A 21276-nucleotide genomic window follows, 5' to 3' on the forward strand; every position below is an offset into this window, starting at 1 on the left:
TTAACAATGCTGAACACAATATTACAGATAAGTATGACATTAAAATCCAGTTACCAAACTACAAAAGAGTCTTTAAACACACAGGATCCAAGGAAATCCAAGGACTGGCTAAGTAAGAGGATAGATTTCAGAGGTGGACAAACCTGGTTTCAAATCTGCATTCTGTCCCTTACTAGCTATTTGACCTTGGGCAAGTCATGTTCCCTGTCTCAATAAGCCTCAGTTTTTCCATCTGTAAATTTAGGATAATGCTAACTACATCACAAGGATATTGCAAGAATTAAATGGCAACAGATATAAAATTCTTTATGGGTGCTTGGCATATATTAGGCCCTCAATAAATGATAAAATTATCATTATTAATAGAGGTAACTAACAATATTTGTTGGTGGTACAATTGAATAAAAAGGTCAAGAAAAAAAGGCTGCTGGATTTGCTCTTGATATTTTTATACTGCAATTTTTGTGATGGTAAAATTGAGCTCAAAGAAGGTCAATTCAAGGTAAACCAAATTATGTATCGCTTTTGAAACTGTACTCGTTCAAAGTCATTGAAGCCATTTTAATTGTTTAAAATGTTCATCTTGATGAACAAGTGTAACTAAATCTCTAAATGAAGTAAAACTGAAGAGACTGTTTCAAGTATATTTAGATTCTGTCTAGATTCTCATACCTGGGAAACAGATTAAGGCAACAGGCATCAAGCAGAAGTGGCAGGTAGCTGGGATCTAGCAAACCACTGGTACCTGATACGTAGATGAGGGCCAGGCCTATAAATCTGACAGTCAGGTTGCAGGATTGTTATATGTGATATGTAAGAAGCACAGAGTGTGCCATCTGTGGGTTTATATTAACGGTTCTCAATTTATTTTTGAATATGACCCACAGTAAGAAAAGTGTTTATACTGTAACCAGTACATGCACACACAAAAATGAAACAAGTTTTTTTACGAAATATTTAACCACATTATGAAGCATGTACACATCATGTACTGCATGTTCTATTCTACTTCATTTTTTCAAACACTGCTCATGATTCAAAAAGCAACTTCACGACTCACTAATGAGTATGAAAGTGGTGTGAAAAATACTGGTTTATGTCCCAGAGAGCAGGCATGCTGAGTGCAGTGTCTTTGTAGACTTCAATTTTATGTAAAATTCTGTACATACTGAATTTTCTAGGGAGAATGACTACAGCTTTACTCAAAATCTCAAAAGGGTCTCTGACCCCCAAAAATGTAAAGCCCACTGGGCAATCATGGCATTAACTTCCAACAGGGGATGTTAGATTTTGAGTCCCAATCTATTCAAGCAATTTTATCAAAATTAAACAGAGAGAGACTACAAAAGGCTAAGAGATCACAGTATATACAGAATCTAAAGAAACACAGCTAAAATGCATTTTCAGAAGGAGAAAAAGAACCCTGAAAATTCATAACATTACAAAAAAAGTTACATTTAGAAAGCACCCATTTCTTGTTAAAATATAGTAAACTTTGAAATAATATTTCCCTATATAAATCAAAGTTTCATAGTTTTATAAAAGTCTTAGAAGTCACATGAAATAAACCTTTTTTTAAAATGACTTACTTCAGATAAAGTCTTACGGAAGAAAGCAAAGTAAGTGCTCTATGAAGGTGTCTTAGAAAAATTCACAACATTAATATAACTCAGCACAAGCCTGTATACTATATTTATTAATTTAGTCAAGAAACATTGTCTATTATTGTCAAGCTTACCGTTTACTGTTTCATTTGTTTTCATGCCAACCCTGCAAGTACACATCACACTTAGGTTTCAGATGAAGTTAAGCAATTTGCCTGAGATCATACAGTAAATGGCAAAGCTGGGATTTATACCCAAATCTGTCTTATTCCAGAGACAAAGGATTTCACTACATCAGGTTTACATGTCAGAGCCCCTTCTCTCAAAGTGCTGTGGCTGTTCAGATGGGAAGGGAGGTAAATCTGGTTGGAGGGAAATCGAGTACGACTTTATAAAAAAAAAAAAAAGGAGCACTGGACCTAGTGCTTATAAGATGTGCTTATTTTGATTTGAGGAAAGTTGACAAGTGGAAGCCAAGTACAATGTGAACAAAGGTGCAGAGTGAAAAAGTCAGGGCATATGCAGGGAACAAGTTGGGATGGAACCTAAAAATAAACTTTTGTTAAGCCAAAAGCAAAACTATTGTCTGTGGCTATGAGCTTTTGTTTATTTGTTTGTCTTGTTCCTTTGCTATTTTCAGTTTTATATCCCACGTATCAGTGTTACCAGAGGATAAGGGGGGAAGGGAGTGGTAGAAGAGGGTAAAGGGGATCAAATATATGGTGATGGAAGGAGAACTGACTCTGGGTGGTGAACACACAATGTGATATATAGATGGTGCATTACAGAATTGTACATTTAAAACCTATGTAACTTTACTAACAATTGTCACCCCAATAAACTTTCATTTAAATAAATAAATAAATAACACACACAAACACACACACACAGACCCTTTAACACACACACACACACACACACACACAAAATCGGAGAGCTAAAGTTTCAAAATTCTGCAAGTTTCCCAATATTTACATGGAGAGAAGGATGCTGGACTTTTCTCCCCCACTTTGCACAATCCCACATAGAGGTGAGTATGCCTTGGGAAGCTGACAGTTTCAGTCCCATGTAAAATGGAAGCATCTTGGAACATTACAGGGAAGAAGTCTTAGTGATCAACCTGAGGAAACTGAGGCCCAAGGAGATTAAGTGACTTGCCCAAGGTCACATGCCTAGTGGCTCAGTTGGAACCAGAATCCAGGACTTTTGACTTCAAGAAGTCAATATTCTTCCCATCTCAAAAAATGTTAAGTGAGTGATGTAATCTAAATTCTTCACAGTGATCACACAAACCTACATGAAAGATAATTTCCGAAGAGAGACACAAGTGAGAATGCCCAACCCAATAACATCTTCTCACTTAATTGGGGGATTTTACAGAGGGGTTATGCATCAATTTAAGTGGAATAAGAATAATTTTCTTAATCAGATTTAGGGCACTGCAGCTATCCAGAGAAGAAAGAGCCACCAGGTCGTGACTTACATCCATCAGCAGGGGAAGGCGCGTCACCCTCTGCATGGGGAGAATCAGGAAAGAGATCATGGGTAAGTTCCTGCAGTCTTCGTGGGACTCGATTCGTGACAATACTTCCTTAAAAGATGGATTGGTGGCTCTGAGGGAGAAAAAAAGAAGAAACTTCAAAATACTTCCTCCTCAAGTTAAAAAGCAAGTAAAAATGTTATTATAAAATAGTGTGATAAATTATCACTGATTTTTAAATATACAGAGCAACATGAACACATAATTACATAGGCAGTCACAGATGGCTTGTCTGCCTTTTATAATCAAGGCTGAATATAGGATCTAAGTTTAAGGTCATGGTATGAACAATAAGATAGAATTGTGTGAGCTCGAAATTTACAGAAGTGGAAAGTAAACAAATGAAGAGGCAACGGTATCAAAATGGTGACCATATCAATTACAAATTCTATACAGGCTAGATCTCATATCTGATAATCTATAAACATTCCATTGAAAAGATAAGAAATGATTGGGTTTAAGCCACTTCTGTAGCCCTAGACAATAATCTAAGAAAGAAATGTCCGACTGGCTTTACTAAGTAGGAGGCTTTTGGGCTCGGTCAAAGCTTCTAAGACAGAAAACCTTCTGACCATGTTGGCCAGAGGATTTCTTCTCTCCCAGTGACACAGAACAGTAATAATACTGCCCTACGTTTTTACAGACTTTGGCAAGATACACCGACACGTATGCTCTTACGTGGAACCATCCATACAACTTTCAAGGAAGGCCAAGAGGAGATTCCAATCAGAATGGCGCCTCAGAATGGTTACCGGATTGCCAGATAATAGGCCTAGTATTTGATAAAGACACACGTCAAACCAAGGCCTTCTGACTTTCAGGGGGTGCCCTTATCCCCATATCTCTCACTCTCTCACTTCACCCCAAGAGGAGCTTTGAGGAGCTCCACTGTGACTTGCAAGGAGGTGGGCATGGGATGGTCCTGGGTACTGGAATCCCACGTTGGAGGGCAGAGGGAGGCCAAGAAGCAGGGTGGTGGCAATTGTGACCTTTGTAAAAAAATACGTACATTTTGAAAATTAGATGATTTGGTTCAAGTCTGCTAAAAATAAATTGGGAAATACCTAGAGGAGTAAATTAAAAGAAATTACACAGATATGTTTTAACTTCACTTTCTTAAAATGAGTTTTAAATTTTTTCCCCTGCTAGCTTTGAAAAGGCTTTTAGGAAGTTTAAAAAAAAAATCAAACTCTAAACCAGATGTATCTTTAAATTACTTAGGTATCAGTCCCCCACCGCCCTACCTCCAAAGATTCTGATTAAATAGTCTGCAATGGGCCCTGGGCTTTGTTTGTTTGCTTGTTTTCAGATTCCCAGGAGTTTCCAAAATGCAGGTAAGGATGGATGTCACTGCCCTCAGTGTAAATTCACATCAGCTGCAAAAAAGCTCCTGCAAACACAACTACTACTTTCCAGGTGAAAGCTCAAATGATAGTATCATTAAGCAAATTTAAATAAAACCTTTATTGTTTTCAATTACATAATATACAGCAGTTCCTGTTCACATTTGTTACATTCCTCAAAAAAAAAATGAAAACAATATGAAATGTGGCTCTAATTTAAGGCTTTGGTTTTGAACATGCAACTTGGTGTTTTCTAACAGTTACAGAGCAACCTATATATCAGCAGTTCCCAACAGGGGTCGGGGGTTAGGAAAAGTGAGGGATGTAATATTCCCCCCAAGGGACATTTGGCAACACTGTAGGCATTTTTGGTGATCACAACTGGAGTGAGGGGTGCTTCCAGCACCTAGTCGGGCACAGTCCAGGGATGCCGTTAAACACCCTACAACGTATAGGTCAGCCCCCACAAGACAGAGTTATCCAGCCCACGTCAATAGTGCTGACAAACCCTGATTTGTACTGAAAACCTCATTTGGGGTTGGCTGCTGTGGATTTCCCATCCCGCCTATACTATACAAGAGCTTCATGGGGATGTGGAGGAGGCATAATTAGCCCTTCTCACCAACATGGGGGTTGCTTCTTGAAGCAGCCATAAAGTAATCATCATCAACCCGGACCTTTCCATAGGGCTCACCAATTGCAGAGACGCTGACCAGAGCGCCAAGCTAAGGTCACAAATGCACAAGAGGGAATGAGAATGATAGCAGCCCCAGTAAACCCCCAAACAAAGTTTACAGCAATACACAACTGCACTGTAAAACCAACAGCTACTTGGGATAAACAAGGCCCCCCAAAATAAAACAATATAGACATTTCTGAATAATTGTTGACTCCTTTAAGGATACAGATGGCTCTTTGTCCTAAATAGGACAAAGGGGAAAGGTGTGGAGGGGAAATGTAAAGCTTAATTAACTCTTCTTTGTTTCATAATTAAAGTCTTTAAGTACATTTTTCTTTTTTTATTTGCTGTCCTTCAGAACCTTCCCTTCTCAGACTACTCAGTCCAGAACATCAGCTATTGCCATAATTTTTGTCATTTGAATGAAGGAAGATTAGAATACTAGAGAAAACTCTGGATTCTAGGCACTAATTCAACCGCCTCAAAAACTCTCTCTGGGCCTCAGGCAAATTACTTAATGGCCAGTTAAAGGCTTAGCAAACTGGGGGGATTGGAAATGAAGATCACAACAACTAAACAAAACAACACAAAAAGGAACAAAGACCCTCACACTAAAAGCAATCCTGTTAAACATCTCTCCCTGGCAAATAGGAAGCATTTCTAAATATGATCTAGAGGAGGGTCGGCAAACTTTTTAGATGGAAGAGCCAATCCTGTCCCTCACAACAATTTAAAAATTATTCGAAAGCATAAAACAAATGAAATCACCATTATGTGAATAATATCTTTTAAAAATTTTATAAATGAAACTATGAGTTTTATTTTCATTTTCAATTTTACTTCAGAGCCACATGTACGTACCCAAAGGGCCGCATGTGGCTCGTGAGCCGCAGTTTGCTGACCCCTGATCTAGGAGATCAATTAATTTTAATCGATGTGGCTTAAATTAAAACAAGGTGAGACAATTAAAGCTGTAACATTCAATATAGCTTACAACAATTTTTGTAGTGTTCGTTGTTGATAGACTTCATTTGTGCAGTATTTCACATACGGGTCAAATGTGGATGTTGTGTGTTTTTCCACAATGTCACTTATGTCATCTATGAGGATATTATTCTGATGTCTGGCTTCCAACTCTGTAAAGAATCTGAAAAAAACAAAACAAAGAAAAGCATTTATACTTTCTTCCATATGCTTTAATAGACAACAGATTATCCTCACGTAATGCTATTATTCAGGGTTTGAAAATAGCGACAGTACCAGTACCAAGGCAAAAAGATTCAAGAAAAAACTATTAAAAATGTATAAATTTAAATCTATCATGTTGATACCTTATAACTTCAAGTGATTAGTTTAAAACATGGATAATCCAGTGCATTTCTGTGCTTTCAGGTATATTTCAGAATACACAGATTTCACTATTTTTCAAGAACTACCTAAATATTGAGGGGAGAATATGATGCTTACATATTTTATTGCACTGGAAAGCATATGAGTAAAACGCTTAAATAAGTGCTGAAACAACAAATCTGAAATAAACCTATTTCTATGTGTCCTTCCTGTCAAAATAAAAATAATTGTACTTTAAATCTAATAATATGCATGACATTTAAGTATCTCCAAAAATTATTAGATTGCAATTTAGGGCGTGCCAGATTGAGAGAGAGAGAGAGAGAGAGAGAGAGAGAGAGAGAGAGAATCTGCAGATATTGAGTCCAGTCCAGTTCAGTTAAAATTAAATTTCAGATAACAATGAATAATTTTTTTAGTACAAGTACGTGCCAACTATTGCACAGTACACCTCAAGCGTCTTGTATTTTATCTGGCAACCCTAGATTGCAGCTTACATTTTTTTTAACAGAACATCAAAATCAGGTATTTGTAATTGTATCAGGTTTCCACCCAGAGCGCTGCTGCTCAGAATGTGGGCCACGGACCTGAATCACCTAAGAGCTTATTAGAGATGCAAATCTCACCCCCACCTCCCCCAACCTGAACCTGCATTTTAGCAAGATCTCCAGCTGATTTAAATGAACACTAAAATTTGAGAACTGCCCTAGAGCCCACTTACTGTCCAAATTTGAAGTGTAGGAAAATCTACTAGCAATACGTACCACACAAATCCCAAAGCATTTTCCAAAATACTGTGATGAAGGTAAAATAAACAATAATGTCTAATGTTGACTGCTGGAACAGTAATGTGAGGGAGATTTACTTTTCAATAAGCTCTTTAGAATTAAGCACGCCATTGCTCCTTACCAGCTTACTGGATGGACTCTATCATACAAAACCCAAGGCTGACAGTGAATGAGACAACAGAAATTTATACAAGATAATAGTAAATATGGGCTACCATTTTCTCACATTTATATCTCAATTATTTTCAAAGAAAACCCTGATACTCAGATAAAAAATAATCAAAACGTTAGGAGGCTTTGCTTTTATATATTTACATGTACGTTAAACTCATTTAATATATAAACTGTATTAGCTTGTCCTCATTACTTCTTTTAGCTTTTAAAGTTTCCACAGGAGCTTAAAAGAAAAATACATTGTAACCTCCTAGAAGAGTGAAATCAATTATACTCTGAGAAAGCATCTCCATTTTTATTTCCTTTAAAAAAGGCATGGGGAAAATAATCAATGATTCCCCTCCACAGATGCTAACTGGCCTACTCATCCAAGCCCTTTTGTTTAAAAACAGCCAGAGAAAAAAACTTAAAGCAGGTTTTGCTGGGCCATTTGCCTTTCCTTCCAAGGGTATCAGGGTTAATGTGCATAGTTCCTAGACATTAGGCCAGAAAACACACCAATATGTGCCAAAACCCAGTCAACAGCTTCATGACACTTTGTCAGGGCTGCATCTATTGATATTCAAATAAAATATCAAACCCGCTCCTTAAAGTTTCAGCAATTTCAAAAACATCCAACTCCAAACTCCCAAACAAAAGCCATGTTTCTTAAAGGATATTTTCCTATGTAGATTGGTCCCTGACTTCAAGAAATGTGTGCTCTATTAGGAAGGTAAGACTGATAAACATAGATGTACAGAAAGATAACATTCTTGCATATAACTACAGGTTCCGACATATGGGCATAAAGGTGTTGGTGGTAGTATCTTTTTTTTAAAATTACAAGAACTATAGTTTTTTATTGTGAACTATTTTTTTTATACATAACATAAAATTTGCCATTTTAACCATTTTTAAATGTACAATTCAGTGGTGTTAATTACATGCACAATGTTGTGCAACCATCGCCATTACCTATTTCCAAAATATTTTCATCACCCGAAACAGAAAGGCTATTCCCATTAAGCAGTAACTCCCACTTCCCCTCTGTTCACAGCCTCTGATAACCTCTGACCTACCTTCTGTCTCTATGATATGCCTACTTCATATATTTAATATAAGTGGAATCAGACCACGGTTGTGCTTTTTGTCAGCTTTTCACTTTGTGTAATGTTTTCTGAGTTCTACCACATTGAGGCATGTCTCAGAACTTCACTCCTCTTTATGGCTGAATAATATTCCTTTTAAAGTATGTACCAGATTTTGTTTATCCATTCATGTGCTGATAGACACTTGGCCACTGTGAATAATGATGCGATGAACATGTGCATACAAGTGTCTGTGTGAGGCCCTGTTTTCAAATCTCTGGGTCAGGTGCATATACAGCCTCTTGGACTCTGTGCCAATAATAGCGTGCATCAAGAAAAGACAGTGTAATACCATGCACCGATTGATACAAAGGCCCCTGAGTTATATGCCAAGGGGACGTTATTTCATTAAATGAAAGTTGAGTAAGAAATAAGCTTTCCCTCCTGACACTGACAGTTGAATGGCCCATGGGAGGCGTGGACCAATTAATGACAGAACAAGATCTGTAACAGAGGCGGGCATACGATGAAAAGTCCTGAAAGGCAGGGTGACTGACAGCCAGTCAACACAGGTGAGGGAGGGTGTGAGGCGGGTCTTCAGTGATACAAGTGTCATGACTGGAAGCAGAGGCCACAGCACCAGTGCTGGGTAAACAACATGGGCCCAGACACGAATCTCATTCAAGAAAATGTGGGTAATTGAGTGAGGCTGAGGTGTGACCACAGGAGAAACAGGGGCAGGAAACAACAGCTGAAACACAGGTCAGAGCTTAGTTCCAAAGGTTTCACTGTATATTAGGAGCTTGGGCTTAATTTGTGGACAATGAGAATCCACAAGACAATAAATCACCCAATCAGGGGAAATTGGTACAGCAGACAGATGGATATCAAATGGAGAGAGACAGGCTGCAACCAGGCTAGTGAGATGGGTACAAGGGCAAGTGACAATAAAGACTGGCAGTGGGAAACTGAAAAGAGGGGATACAGATTAGGGGGAGAATTTGGAGGAAAAGTGGATAGGATGGAGAAACTCATTGGGAGAATGAAGGAAGATGCTGGGATTTCTAGTTAAGGTTTCTACCCAGGCATCAAGGTGGGTCATTAACCATTCATGAAGACAGAGGTTTAGGAGGAGTGGGGAGAAGCAAGAAGCAAGAAGCAAGCAGTGTAATTTTGCCTTGCAGATGTCAAATGGACAGCTGAAAATGCGTTATCTGTGAGAATTCGGAGCCATAGCAATTCTAGGTGGTATGTAGTCAGGACCAGCTCATTTTTAGCTGGTTTTCATACAAATGCAAATATTTGTACTTTATTTTAATTCCAAGTGTAATTAAAGAAAATTTAAAAAATAAGAAACCATTCATAAGGTCATTATCATGTAAATCTAAGAAATAAATATCTTACGGGCAACTGTCTTTTACTGTTTCTTGTCTTTCTCTAACTGTCACAATCTGAAGGAATGCAACTATATAACCAAAAACAACAGTAACTTGGCTTTTCCCAATGAAAAGGAAAATTCATTTATCACAGTCAAAGGCTTGCCAAAGTACAAGATTAAAAACAAAGTACTAATGAAATACATGTTTATGCTACTTACTTTAATAGAATATCAATCAAGCCACTCATCTTATATTTTGACATTTGCATAATTAAGACACAATTTAAAGCTTTCTGTGTTAAATTATCTCTTGGTTATTTTGGCAAATTTTGCATACTTGACTAAGTGAACTGAGCTACAAAAAAGACCAAGAAAGTGTTACTGAAGAATAAGGTATTATTCCCATAACCAAGAATGCTGCTGATCCAAATAAAATCTGAAGCAAAAGTAAAAGCGCTCTGGTTCCCTGCATGAAACCTGAATGAATTTGTAATGTCATTTGGCTTATTTTAGGCTTAATTTTTCAATAGAAATATACTTCAGTGCTATAATTTGGGGGACGGGCAGACGGACAATACATTCATTATTTCCTCTTCGTAGCATTACCAAGATGATCACGTTTTATAACCAATCATGTGACACAAACTCTTCCTCTTTTTTTTTCTTTCTACCAAAATTCTAATCTTATTGCTCAAGTCTAGATTTTGAGAAACTTCTGATAAACCAGAAAAGGCTTCCTGCAAGCAGTGCCTCCTACCCAGAAACTCAAGTTAGCCCAGCTTGAGTGCTGACTCGCCACCAGCAGTGCAATCACACCGGTACTTCAAATGAGCTCCTGGGCTGTGCAGGCAACGGTCAGACCACCGAGAACACCAGGGCGGCCCCCCCAGGAGGTGGGACTTCAAGGCGATAACTACAAGTCCATGTCTGAAGAGCTTGCTCATGGCCTGTAACCTTGCCTCTAATATTTCCTAGAACTTCAGGGACTGTGTATTCTTTAGGCTTTTTCTGGTTGCCTTATCAAGTGATGGTTTTAAATGCGGCACTGCACTTTGGGGGGAAAAACAAAGTCCACAGTGAGATGGCCACTCAGTGCGTGTACTTTTCTTAGCTTCACATTCTCCCTTCTGTAGTAGGCAGAAAAGGCCTACAAATGTGAGGTAGAAAAATCGCCATACCATTACTCACAGCCTTCTTAAAACTCAACTGGTGACGTAATTGGCATGTCAGATATGAGCATTCCTGATAGCTCTTGAAGACAGTACAGTCAACCCATCTATCTATAGGGGAGATTCAAACTTATATGATACAGACAACAAATCTGTTTTCAATCAGATAACCAACAAAATCTCCTTCCATCTGTCTAGCACAGGATGACAGGCGTTAGTGGACATCACGCAGCCAACCATTGATAATTATGGCCACCATTCATTGTGCCAAGCCTGGGGCTATGTGCTTCCCATATGCTGCCTCATTTAATTTAATCCTCAAGACTACTTTATGAGGTGGCCATTATACCCATTTTACAGATAAGAAAACCAAGGTCAAAATTCAAAACAACAGAGCCTCCGTTTGAACCCAGAGCCAAAGCGTTTCTGAGTCCAGAGCCTGTGAACAAACCGTCACACCTACAGCCTCTGCTTGCAGGTGCCTGCTGGTCTTGCCTGTCTGTTACACCTGTCCAGCCCTCAGACTAGACATTGAGCAAGAAGACTAACAGCTGAACTGAAAATGAAATTAATATTACTTTCTTAGAAGAGCAGCTATTGAACCATCTCAGCTTGTAAATTACAGACATCCACATAGTCAAGACTTTCATGGTGGATTTATGCTGCAGCAAGGTGAGCAGGACACTGGAAGAGTCAACAACTGCCTGCCGTGAGTTTCCGGGGAAGACAGTATCAGAAGGGTCACGGCCAGGGGTGTGTTCTGGTCCTGGCCCACACAGTGCGAGCAAATGTGGAATTACCGTTACCCTGCGAAACTCGGGGAGCCCTTCATTTTGGCCCGTCCTGTTCCTTGCTGCCCTCCTCTCTGCCCCACTCATCTTTCAAATCTTGGATTAGATTTCATCACCTCCAGGAAGCTTTCTCTGGTCCTTGGGAGCTCGGTTAAGCTCCCTGATTTTATGTGCTTATAAACCCCTCTACTTCTTCTTTGGCGTCCCTACTATGACTCATTAATTATGTTATGATTTTGTGTACGTTTGCCTCTCTTAACAAGGTCTAGAGGACAGAGGACATGTCTAGTGTGTATAATACAACACTAGATGCCCAGGTCCTGGCCGCAGTACCTGGAACATAGGAGATGGTCAAATATGTGAGGTAAACAAATCAAATTTGTGTTTTAAACAGAAAAATATAAAGATGAAACCTGGTCAAGAAAGTGTGTTCTATTGCTCTTTTACCAAGTATGTCTAACACCCACAAACTGCCCACTCTCTATCTACCTTGCTTTCCTCACTGCTAAATCAAGTCAGCGTATATTTATAGACATCAAACTGGGTTCCCAGAATGATGCTAGGTGCAGCGAGGACCACCAATGACGGCACAAACTCCTGGCATAAAATTTTACAATCCTGTCAAGTCAGGGTCATGAAAATTAGACCCAATGCCAGCTGCACGTACTGAAAAAACCCAGCAGACCAGCCCCTCCCCCACCCAATTTAGGGAGGATTGCAGGATGGCTAAGAAGCTCAGCACTCAACACGCACACTGGGGAAGCACAGAAAGCAGGGATCTGGTTATACTCAGTGCTATCCTGTGCCCTTCTCAGAATGGCATCCTTTCAAGGTGCTTTTTCTTCATTAATATCCATCTGTCTAAAAGCAAACTCAAATCATTCCTGGACTTCTTCCTCGCCTGAATGAGCCGTCAATCTAAGCAGCTGTAGCGTCCCACCAGAGAGGGTCACATTCACTTATGCTGGCGATATGACACATCCCAGGCAGCTTTCACATGTCTAGAGTTGCAGTTATATAATAAAGCGTCTTCACTAAACAAAGAAATAGTCCAGATAAGTGGCAACAAACTATGTGCTGCTAGAAATACTTTCCTAACAGAACACCAACTGAACATTCTGTGCTCTACCAAAATGAATTTATATTCTGCTGTGGGTATGAGAGATTCGGAGTTTGTTTGTCTGGGGATTATTTTTTTTTGGTGGTTAGGTTGACACTAAAGATCAGCATCAATTTCTTTGAATACACTGGATCAGGGACAGCACATGCATGGCAAAAGCACCACCCCTGCCCCAAGGCAGGCATCTCTAACCCAATGTGGCACTCTGCCCAGGTGTAGAATTCGCACTCCAGGCAGCCATTCTCAGTCAATCAAAACTGATGGCGAACAAGGTGAAGCTCACTTATGAATCCTTCACCAGAATAACACTGATAGGGAATCTGCTAATTTGACAAAAATACACAACTGGGTTTTCTCAACGAGTATACCCTACATCCTGATCTGATAAAGGTCTCACAAGTTTTATTCCTTAGCAGACAATATGTCTTATCACATTCTATTTTTGCGTTTTCTTGTTTCTTTCTGGGTTTTTTTTTTTGTTTTTTTGTTTTTTTTTAGTGTTTTCTTCTGGAATTCTATGTGAATTGATAATCAGGGGATAAAGGTTGAAATTACAAGTGGTTAGGAATGTGAGACAAAACATTCTACTCAAAAAATGTTCTGGTTGCCTCCTTCCCATTCTGATAGCTATTCTTTGATCCTTAAAATCTCTAGGATGGTTTTCGATAAAAGATTCTTATCATCCTATTAAAATTTTTAAGATGAGCCTGAAGGTAGGATTGAAGAGATTGAGGTAAAAGAAATCAACTAAGGCTTTTCTTATCCTTAATATCACAAAGCACAGAGCCTGCTCAGTAAATCCAGCTCCCCACAGATACCTTCAGTTCAAGGTACCTAGCAAATCCCAAAGGAGGAGAGTGAAGTGGGGGCCAGGGGAGGGGAAGGCACAGACTACAGAACTAAGTGCCTCCAAGACTCCCCCGTATCAGTTAGAGCTCCGGTGTCCTTAGTCCTTCTCACTGATAATGTACATGCCAGGGGGAGTATGAACAGGACCACGCAAAGACAGGAAAGCAATATTTCAAAAGTCCCTGAAATCCTAATAATATTAGACTGAGTTTTTACTTAAAAATGAGAGTTTAAAGTATTTGTCAGCTGAATCTGCTTCACAAAAATAAACTGGGGGAAAGGGGGATTGTTCCCATGGTAACCTTTGGTGTACTTGATTCTTTTGTCCCAGTGGTGCTCACATGCATTCATCCATATTTGAACTTTTCCCAGAAATGAGGACAACATCAGTGAATGCCAGAAACCATGCACCAGCGCTCTTATCAAAATGTCCTTAAAAGAAATGAAAGCCTGTGTGTGCACGGGCCTGGGATACTCTGGGTTCTTATGGGCAGTTTTACAGTTCATTATTTTTTATTTGAGCACAACTACTAATTTACATCTAATGGAAAATCTTCCTCACCCCCCCAATTTTATATATGACCATGAAGACAAAAACCAAGTATGCCTGGTTCACCCTTGGATCTCCAGGACCCAGCAAAGAACAAGCACTCAATAAATGCATTGAATGAATCAATACTAGATACCTATCCCTCCTCCTCTCCCCACTGTTAAAGTGCCACCTTCCAAGGAGAAGAACAGTGAGTGATAATACGAAGCGAGGATCTACCAGCGCTGATTTTAAGAACTATGTTAAATCATCAGGGTCCTCACGATGGGGCTGGGCTGGGGTGAGGTGGCAAAAATCAAAGGTGGCTGTATGTATGCTTCTTACATGAAATCTGAAACACCGGGCTTGTAAACTTCAAGAATAGTTTTGCTAATCCATTGCCTGGCAACAATTCTTTGAAAACACAAAACCTAGAAAAGGCTTGTGACTTCCGGGGAATGATTAGATGATCATTACAAAACCAATTCTGTGACCCTGTTGGCTGCATGAAAGGGTACTGCTGTGTCCAGCCCTCACTCCTGGTACTCTACCGGGAGAAGCGGCTAGGTGTGTGAGCTCTCTTCGTCCCTCCCTTGTTTTCTGCTTCCCACTTAAAGCAGGCTCATTGTGCACATGTCATTTACCGTAAGTTGCCTTGAGCCTTTGGTGGATGCAGTTGGAGAATAAATCATAAAATTATAAACAAACCAGGGAAATGTGGACTCTTGGTTGGGCTTGGAAACAGCAGCGAGAATAAATTTATAGACTCCTGGAACAAAGTCAAGTCAAACAAAAACGCCTTTTCATGGTGAAGCCCCATTTCCTATTGTGGGCCGGTCGTTCCGAAATACCATCAGCACAGAGAAGAACACGTTTCTCTCCGGGCACTATTTCCAGATCCTTATTAGGTAGCCCCGTGATATTTCAAGTCAGAATTCAATCCACAAGGAAGAAGCGCGCTTAAAGTGAGCCCCAAATCTTGGCATCTCGGGTTTCCTCTATTAAATATGCTCTGAAAGGTTATCTTCCTAAAAGAAAAAGAACGCTTTCTATGGCTCCCATCAGTTTCATCAAAAAAAGGAACCAGGACACAGAATTTTGAAGTCAGTTTCTGTAAAGTGCTAGGGAAAATGATGTTTTTCTGCATGAGAGAAATAGAATTGCACGTCCTCTCTGATCTTTTTCAAACCTGGTCTCTCTTTACCAGCAGCTGGCTCCAGGACGGCCTTTTCAGACAACCCTCTCCTCCTTCAACTTTCATCAGGGACTTTTAACATACTTTCTTTTTAGATGGTTATTAATACTGTTTAGCAAAGTAAGGAAAGAATAGGACCTGTGAGGTAAACAAGATCTCCTCTTGGCTTTAAGTAAATCTGGGGTCGTGATAAGTTTCTGTTTCTTCATTTAGTAAAACAAACTGAACAGCTGTGTGGAGACCGGCCCAACCTTCAGTCCTGCCACACACAGTAATTAGCTCAAGAAAGACCCCAGACAACACAGTGAGAGGGAAACACGCCAGGAAGACGAGAAAAAGATCCTAAAGACCAAGGGTGGGGGGGGGCATGAAAGAGTAAAAAGGGAGACTCGATGGTCAGGAAGCCTCTAAATCACCTCCTCAATACCAAAGACCAGGCTGCCCACTTTGTCTTTCCCTACCGCCATGCTTTCCTTCAAATGTAGTGCTTGGTGGCCTCTTACCTCACAACTAGGTAATAGTAACTATAAATGAATACACTTCTGGATAAAATCCATTTCACACTGTACCTACTGTAGCAAGGCTAATCACATACCGTTACGTCACACCCTGGAAAATGTATGCAGGGTATTGGCTACAGATCCAAGCTCTGGAGCCAGATGGCCCGGGTTCAAATCCCAGCCCCCCCTTTTACTAGCCATGGAACCTTAGGCAACTTGCTTCATGTCTCCATGCCCAATTTCCTCATTTGCAAAATGGGAATAATCATGGTATGACCTCATATGGCTCTCACGATGACTGAACAAATTAAAAAATGTTACGTGCTTAGAACATGCTCTGGCACACGGCACACGCTCGTGATCATTTAAAGTGCAACAGAATGCCTTTCTCTCCTCTATGAATTCGCACGATTCACATCACTTAAAGAAGGCCATGAGGCTTTCTTGCCTGTCCAACCCACTCTGTTCAAGGGCAACAAGCCGAGCTCCCCTATTTCCATCAATCCAATCTGGGTGATCAGGTGCAATACAATCCTGCCATACACCAAATCCTCTCAAAAATCACAGGTATACATACACTTCTCTTCAACTTTTTTAAAATTTTAATAGGTACTTATCAATGACAAAATGAGAGGAAGACGGAGCTCAGCCCTTTTTAGGTCCTATGTGTTGGTACCGCCTCAGTGAGCTACAGATGGGAAAGCAATGAACCAGAGCAAACTCACAATTTTCTGCCAAGACGCAGTGGAACATTTCTTTACATGTAAACACTGTTCTTGGCCTTGCCTCCTAATTATTGTGAGGAAGAAGTCATGTCACAATTAAGAGGCTTTAAGCCAGGCAAGCCACAGACACACTTGGCAAAAACACCATGGCACCATGTTTATTTTTAGAGCCCCCTGTGGTAGGCTAAATAATAGCCCCCAGAGATGCCCGCGTCCTGTGACTATGTTGTCTTCCATGATAAAAGTGACTATGCAGATGTGATCAAGGATCCTGAGATGGGGAAGTCATCCTGCATTATCCAGATGGGCCCAATGTAATCACAAGGGTCCTTAGAAGAGAAGGCAGAGGATCAGAATCAGACAGAAGACGTAAGGATGGAAGCCGAAATCAGAGAGCAAAGATGTCACACAGCTGCCTTTCAAGATGGGTAAAAGGGTCATAAGATAAGGAAGGCAAGTGACATCTAGAAGCTGGAAAAGGCATGGAAACCTATTCTCCTCTCCAGCCTGCGGAAGGAATCAGCCCTGGCCACACCTCGACTTTAGCCCAGTGAAGTTGACTTCAGACTTCTGGTCTTCAGAATTCTAACAGAATAGATTTGTCCTGTTTTAAACCACCGAGCATGTAGTCATTCGTTAACAGCACCAATAGGCAATGAATCCATCCCTTAAATCTGTTTATGATTTAGACCTCTCTCTCTTCTCACCTCTTGGTCCCTCCTCAATTGCCAATATCTAGTACCTGCATACCAGCCCCTTGATTACTCCCGCGCCTGACTTGAGAGCTTCATCAATTCCAGGAAGCTGGAGGTTCCTGCCCCAGCCCCTCCCCTACTCATTCATTCAGTGACTTTGTACTGAACACTCACCATGTTCCAGGCTCCATTCTAGGCACACAGAACACTCAGCACAGAGAAACTCCAACACAAATCCCTGCCCTCATGGCACTGACAATCTAGTTCCTAGAGAGGTGAGCCCTCCATCTACTACCCTGGGCCCTTCCTGGAAGACCACTCAAAAAACTGTTAGCACCACTGGCCAAAAAAAAAAAAAAAAAGGAGCAGAACACTTTCCCTTCGAGGGCCACTGAAAGGCACTTTCCAAACAAAGCAAGTGACTTTGACATGAGGTGACTGTGGGTAGGAGAAAGGGGATGGGAGAGGTGAGGTGTGGCATGAGCAAAGATGGGACCTCGCAGGTTGTGTCTGAGGGGTGTGACGGTTGTAATGGAGGGTCTGTTAATGGAGAACTTTCAAACGGCTCAGTCTGTGACTCACACAAAAAGGTTAAGAACCACTGGCTTCGTATAAGGAAAACACCTAACACAGAAAGATACACAAACATTGGCAAATTACTGGAAGATGAAATTATAAACATAGCCTGGGCCTAGACAGTGAAGAACTCAGAGTGCCATGTTCATCAGTTCTTGTATTTTAGGAAAGTAAATGTAGACAGAGCAGGGGAAAGGGTAAGATGGAGGGCTGAAGGCTGACCTGAAGCGCAAAGAAGAAAGCAGCAGACCAGCCCGGAGTCTACACACACAATCCCTTAAGAGAAACGCAGTTCCTCAAAACGTCAAACACGGAGTTACCATACGTCTCACCAATCCCACTTCTAGGATACATACCCAAGACAAAGGAGACATACACACACATAAAAACCTGCACACAGATGTCCTAGCAGTGTAATTTATAATAGCAAAAAGGACAAACAGCCCAATTTCCACCAACTAAGGAATGGATAAATAAAATGTGGTATAGTCACACAATGAAATGTTATTCAGCAACGAAAAGAAACAAAGCACTGACCCGTTACAGCATCAATGAACCTTGAAAACAAGCTAGTCATAAAGGACCGCATATTGTATGATTCCATTAATATGAAATGTCCAGAATAGTGAAAACCGCAGAAACAGAAAGTAGACTGGTGGTTGCCCACAGCTGGGGAAGGCTGCGGGAAAACGGGGAGACAGTGCTAGTGGGTACAGTGTTTCTTTCTGAGGTAATGAAAATGTTGTAAAATAGATTATGATGCTTGCTCAATCTGTCAGTCTATTAAAAGCCACCAAATACGACTTAAATGGTATTTGAATTATTTTCTCAATCAAGCTCTTTAATAAAAAGGGCAGCACCTGGGAAATGGACAGAGGACTAAAAGCCGATTATCCACTACTTCTGTTCATGTATAGAGCTCTCTCTTTTCCTCCTTTCCCACAGAATGGACTGTGTATGTTTCATCTCTCCCAAGATTTAAACAATAAAGAACTGTTCTGGCGGAGGCAAGGTCAGGAGGCCCAGAGTCCAGTTGCTTGGCTTCCCTGACACCCAAACTGGCCTACCCGAACATGCCTTTAGGGAATTCCGGGCCCCAAGGAACGCAACCTGAAACTGCTCCACAGATCCCGAGGGCTGAGGGATGTGGGAATGTGAAGCATCTCCGCAGGGTCAGTGACAGGGAAGCCAGCCAAGGTCTCCCGAGTCACACCAGGGGCTTGGAGACAGTGTGTCCACACCAAAGCAGTCCTGCCCCACTTCACAGGCTTTGAACTCAAGTGACAACTGTCACCCTTCCGCTGCTTCACCATAGAAGATCCCCCGGTAGGAATGAGTAATGGTTTCATTTATAGAAAGGTTGGTTTTTACACGTTCCCATAAGGCTTTCAGAGAGGCCCAAGGATAGCAATGTTTGAAAAATCTTACCTAGCATTCGACCACAAGCAAGATATGGCAGACTTTAACTTTCTTTAATAATGAATTTAGACTTACAAAATATGTTTATCTATTCCTTTAGAGAAATGTCTACAGCAGATGTACTCCTTTAACCTACATTTCCTGCTGCCAGTCAGTAATTTATAAACCATGAACAGTCCCATTTCTTCAATGTTTGCGTTCTGTTTTATACATGCACCCCTTCCTTGTCTGATTTCTCTACCAAAACCCTGGCCCGGAAACACACATCTTTTGTAATGGTATTTTGCTCTTCATGGTAATCCCTCCCCCTCTTTTGTGCCCCCTGCTTCAATCTACTTTTAAAGAATCTACCAAAACTCCATCTAAAAACTCAGGCCTCACCGTCCCCCTCCTCTGAACCATCAATGGGACCCAGCTGTCCAAACCAAATTCCTAACTGTTGGCTTCTACCCACACAACTTCCTCTACAAAAAGCCCACGGATGCACACCTCCTGTTGGTTCCTTCCCAGCCAGCTCTCTGAGCCACTTTATAAAGCCAGCTCCACGCCCGCACCCACCTATATACAGTGAAAGGACAACGTCATCGCAGAATCATCTTTTATTGCTTTGCTAAAATGTTGACGCTAGATCATCACACCATGTCACTTGCCAGGTCACACAGTGGCTGGATTGTAGAGATGTGACCACTTATAATTTGCAGGGAGTTTATCATTCTCTAGATATCCTTTATTTTTTTTTAACTGACATCTTAATAGTCGTGGTGGAAACTACTGCAAAAAAACTAATCTGGACTTTGGCCAATATATATATATATACCTTGGATTTGATCGCTTCTCCACAAAAGAGTAGCTCCCAGCCCTATTCTCCATCCTCACTTTCTGCCACAGAAGCAGAGCTGACTCCTAGATAGTTGCAGAAATTTAAGAAAAACTAAAGACACTGCCTACTTGTGGTTTCCTCAAGGGAGAGTTGTACGTGCTCCCTGCACAGGGTGAAGGTCTCCAGTTTAAAAGGAATGCAGGAGCCTACACCTGTGGGAGGGACGTGTTACTGGAGATGCAGGCTCTGCCCAGGATCCTCAGGTTGTCAGCAGCTACTCTAGTTTCTGTAATACATCAGAAACTCAAAATGCCTTGGCACCAGTGCTAACAAGGTCAGCATGAATTTCAGCTACAGAATTATTATCTGTTATTAGGCCTGAGAGTTTAACTAGACCTTGTATAGTGTTTTACAGTTTACAAGTAGTTTTATACATCTTTCCATTAAACGGTAGTACCTTTTCCAATGCTTTCCTTAGAACTCATTAGAGCTATGCAAAATAAATATCCACTGGCTTCTTTCTAAAATAAAACTAAACTGAACATGTAGTCTAAATGCTTTCTTTTCTTTGGCTAAGTGAAAAACCATAATTCAGCTATAAAGAATTGTTACATGAGAAGTGGTCTCTGAAACAAAAAAATCATTTGTAGGTTTTATTACTATTATTAATCAGTGACATACTAAAAAACCAGAGGCAGTCAGCTTTATAAAAAGTATGCAAAATTTATCTTTACTATGTTATCCCTAGTAATCTTTTTTTTAAAAACTGAAGGCTTTTGAAAAATATAATTGTGTTACAGTTTGCTTTTCTTTTACAAATCTTCCAGTTACTGTATATTAATTCCTTATACTTTTTTTTGTTTTTTAAGGTTAGCTTGAAGATAATCAATAGAAAAAGAGGAAGAAAGTATTTTATTTCCTCAGAAAGGGAATGGGCAAGTGAAGTTCTAGGTAAAAAGAATGAC

At 40.4% G+C, this 21276-nt stretch overlaps 1 protein-coding gene across 2 annotated transcripts in view; it reads right to left on the bottom strand.

The window, feature by feature from the left end:
* Window positions 1-21276, bottom strand: part of ARHGEF26 (Rho guanine nucleotide exchange factor 26) — a 122543-nt gene that overhangs the window by 51204 nt on the left and 50063 nt on the right. For both annotated transcript variants that reach the window (XM_019627378.1, XM_019627389.1), the window contains exons 7-8: window positions 6161-6313; window positions 3088-3217 (exon numbers count right to left, since the gene is read on the bottom strand). In XM_019627378.1, the coding sequence (XP_019482923.1) occupies window positions 3088-3217; window positions 6161-6313 (283 nt within the window). The remainder of the gene's footprint in view (window positions 1-3087; window positions 3218-6160; window positions 6314-21276) is intronic.

This window comes from Hipposideros armiger, unplaced genomic scaffold, assembly GCF_001890085.2.
Source record: "Hipposideros armiger isolate ML-2016 unplaced genomic scaffold, ASM189008v1 scaffold_16, whole genome shotgun sequence".
Taxonomy (NCBI): Eukaryota; Metazoa; Chordata; class Mammalia; order Chiroptera; family Hipposideridae; genus Hipposideros; species Hipposideros armiger.